This window comes from Rhinolophus ferrumequinum, chromosome 4 (genome assembly GCF_004115265.2).
Source record: "Rhinolophus ferrumequinum isolate MPI-CBG mRhiFer1 chromosome 4, mRhiFer1_v1.p, whole genome shotgun sequence".
Taxonomy (NCBI): domain Eukaryota; kingdom Metazoa; phylum Chordata; class Mammalia; order Chiroptera; family Rhinolophidae; genus Rhinolophus; species Rhinolophus ferrumequinum.
Genome location: NC_046287.1, coordinates 104,692,819 through 104,695,902, shown reverse-complemented (window position 1 = coordinate 104,695,902; position 3,084 = coordinate 104,692,819). Strand labels below are relative to the sequence as shown.

The window sequence follows — 3,084 nt, the reverse complement described above, 5'->3', positions numbered from 1 at the left end:
GCCTTGGGGAAGTCATAACTGCCCTCACCCCAGCACGGTCTGTAAAAGCACAGAGCAGGGCCGAGTTATTTCTAAAGCTGTTGTACCTCTCAAGAACTCCTGTTGTAAGATCCTGTGACACCCCCCTCCTCAATCAAAGTTAATGTCAAACATGCTCATGGGATTCCGACAGGGCTTATCTGTAATGAGCCCCTTTTCACAGTAAGAAATCTACCATTCAGGGTCATGGGAACACGGGGTAGTGTCAAAATCTGTCTCAGTAAAAAATAAATACACCCGAGAAGTGATTTTTACGGAATGTTTTTATAAAAGCTACTTATTAAACGTTTACAGAAAATAGAAAAACTGCTTTCCAGCTATGGACCTGACCTGACTGTTGACCAGTTTTTCTTGCAGGAAACTCTAAACCTGCATGTACTGTGAGGTGAACACCACAAGACCCTACTTCCCATGGGTCACGAGAGTTGGTCACAAAAGCAGTAGTGGTTTACGCGAGATGGTGCTTTTCAGCTTAAGAATATTTTCATCTCCTTCTCTTCCGGTCCCAGGAGTTTGGGAGTTGCGGGCTTGGGTGCAGACATGGCCAAGTCCAAGAACCACACCACGCACAACCAGTCCCGAAAATGGCACAGAAACGGCATCAAGAAACCCCGATCACAAAGATACGAATCTCTCAAGGGGGTGGACCCCAAGTTCCTGAGGAACATGCGCTTTGCCAAGAAGCATAACAAGAAGGGCCTGAAGAAGATGCAGGCCAACAACGCCAAGGCCTTGAGTGCACGGGCTGAGGCCATCAAGGCCCTCGGAAAGCCCAAGGAGGCCAAGCCCAAGATCCCAAAGGGCGGCAGCCGCAAGCTCAGTCGACTTGCCTACATTGCCCACCCCAAGCTTGGGAAACATGCTCGAGCCCGCATCGCCAAGGGTCTCAGGCTCCGCCGGCCAAAAGCCAAGGGCAAGGCTCAAACCAAGGCCCCAACTGGTCCTGCAGCTGCAGCTCCGCCTCCAGCTCAGGCCCCGGCTGCCAAAGGTGCCCAGGCTGCCACGAAGGCTCCAGAGTAGAGGCCTCTGTCTGCCGATGGAGGACGGAGAGACTGGGGGACCCTGGGCTGCTGTCTGCGTGGGGCTAGTGTCCTCCTGTGTTACCTGGACCAATAAAGCTGAGGCAGGATCTGGCAAAAAAAAAAAAAAAAGAATATTTTCATGCCCATGCTCTCACTTAATGTTTGCCACAAACGTAAAGGTGGCAATTCATTTTGCAGTGGAGGAAACAGTCCTGCAAGGCTTATCTCACAGAACTAACACATGTCGCCTGTGTCCTCAGAACCAAACCTTCAGATTTCTGGGTCCTTGTTAAAAATTTTGTTCAGAAAAGACAAATAAATGCATTGTTGTTCAAAGTCAATAACCCTGAAATGGTTGGTTTTGTGTGTCAGTGGGACTGCCCGCTGGGCGCTCAGATTAAACATGATCCCAGGTGTGTCTGAGAGGGTGTTTCTGGAGGAGGTCAGCTTTGACTCAGTGCGTGCCTCATCTAGTCCATGGAGGGTCTGAGTAGAGCAAAGGGTGGAGGAAGAAGAAACGTGCCCCTTTTCTCCTTCCACTGCTCAAGCTGAGACTTCTGTGTCCTCTCCTGCCCTTGGCTCTCAGGCCTGCACACTCGCAGTGAACCAAACTCAGGCTCTTGGGGACTGGTCGTGGGACTTCTGAGCTGCCATAACCGGGTGAGCCAACTCCTCATGGTAAATCTCTCTTTTTCCATATATACAAGAACAGATCTAATTGGCTTTGTTAAGTAATTCATGAATCGGGCAGCATCCCACCTCAAAGCTAGAAGGCGCTCTGGGTTGTACAAAATGGGAGGTTTTTGTAGGCAGAGAGAGGGTGGGACAAGAAAGAGTGCATTATTTCAGGAAGGTCACTGTCCCTTAGGGGAAGGCAGGGGGGCTCATCAGACAGATGACCTCACTAGTGCTGACCAGGGAATTCCAGACCTATTGGCTTAAAATTCTACTCCTGGGAGGGGCCAAAACTGCAATCAGTTTTGGTAGTAAGTTTTGGTTTGGTGATGTGACTTCGCAAAAGTGACTCCATTTTGGCCTGCTGTTTCTTTTTTAGAAACACATAGTTTATTGGTTCTGTTTCTCTGGAGAACAGTGACTAATATAAATCCTTTTCTCACAGCAGCATTATTCACAAAAACCAAAAAGTGCAAGCAACTCAAATTTCCATCAGTGGATGATAGGGTGAACACAAAGGGGTCCGACCGTATACTGGACCATACCCAGCCCGAAAACGGAAGGGAATCCTGGCACCTGCTGCATCAGGGGTGAACCTGGAGGACATGGTTCTCCGTGAGATAAACCAGACACCAAAAAACATGCTGTATGATTCCACTTACATGAGGCCCTCAGAGTTTTCAAACTTATAGAGACAGACAGTAGAATAGTGGGTGCTGGGGACTGGGGAGGGGCGGGGGAGTCACTGCAAAAGGGGACAGCGTTTCTTTCCCAAGACAAAGCTCTGGAGACGCGTGGCACAGACAGCCGACAGCACTGTGAGTGTATTTCACAGAAGTGAACTGTAAACCTACAAATAGTCAAGAAATGGGAACTTTTAAGTTACGCGTTGTTTACCACAATTAGAAATAAAATGAATAAGTAATCCCCTGGGGGGGCCCAGGGCGGGGGGGGGGGGGGCTGCAGTCTGTGGAGGAGGCATCATGGTGGCCTGCTGTGGGCTGCTGTCCACAGGCTCCTTCAGGGAGAACCCACTACCTGGACTTTGCTGTCAGTATTGCCGGGTTCCGACGTGCAGCACCGAAGGTTTCTGTCTGGCTTGCCCTGTTGTGTACCAGGCCCTTCAGAAGCCGCGGATGGTGTTTGTGCAGTAGCAGCGTAGGGGGCTCTCACCACGGCACAAAGGGGACCGGCTGTCCAGTCTCACTGGTGTTCCCTGAGGGCAGGAGGCGGAGCAGGCTGACAAGACATCCGGAGGCCCGCACGTGCCTCACACTCATGAGGAGGAGACCGGGTCTGTGCATCTTCCTGTGTGTCCTGTCCCCGGAGGCCTCCCTTCGTCCACATT

At 50.8% G+C, this 3,084-nt stretch overlaps 1 protein-coding gene across 1 annotated transcript; it reads left to right on the top strand.

Moving 5' to 3' along the window:
• Positions 1–532: 532 nt before the first annotated feature.
• Positions 533–1,190, top strand: LOC117021476 (60S ribosomal protein L29-like). The gene has a single exon (XM_033104653.1). It carries the CDS (start codon positions 580–582, stop codon positions 1,057–1,059), a length of 480 nt encoding a protein of 159 aa, XP_032960544.1. The 5' UTR covers positions 533–579; the 3' UTR covers positions 1,060–1,190.
• Positions 1,191–3,084: the final 1,894 nt, after the last annotated feature.

Bases quoted from the DNA above. Each gene is read 5' to 3' on its own strand.
- LOC117021476 (XM_033104653.1), top strand. From the start codon at position 580: ATGGCCAAGTCCAAGAACCACACCACGCACAACCAGTCCCGAAAATGG.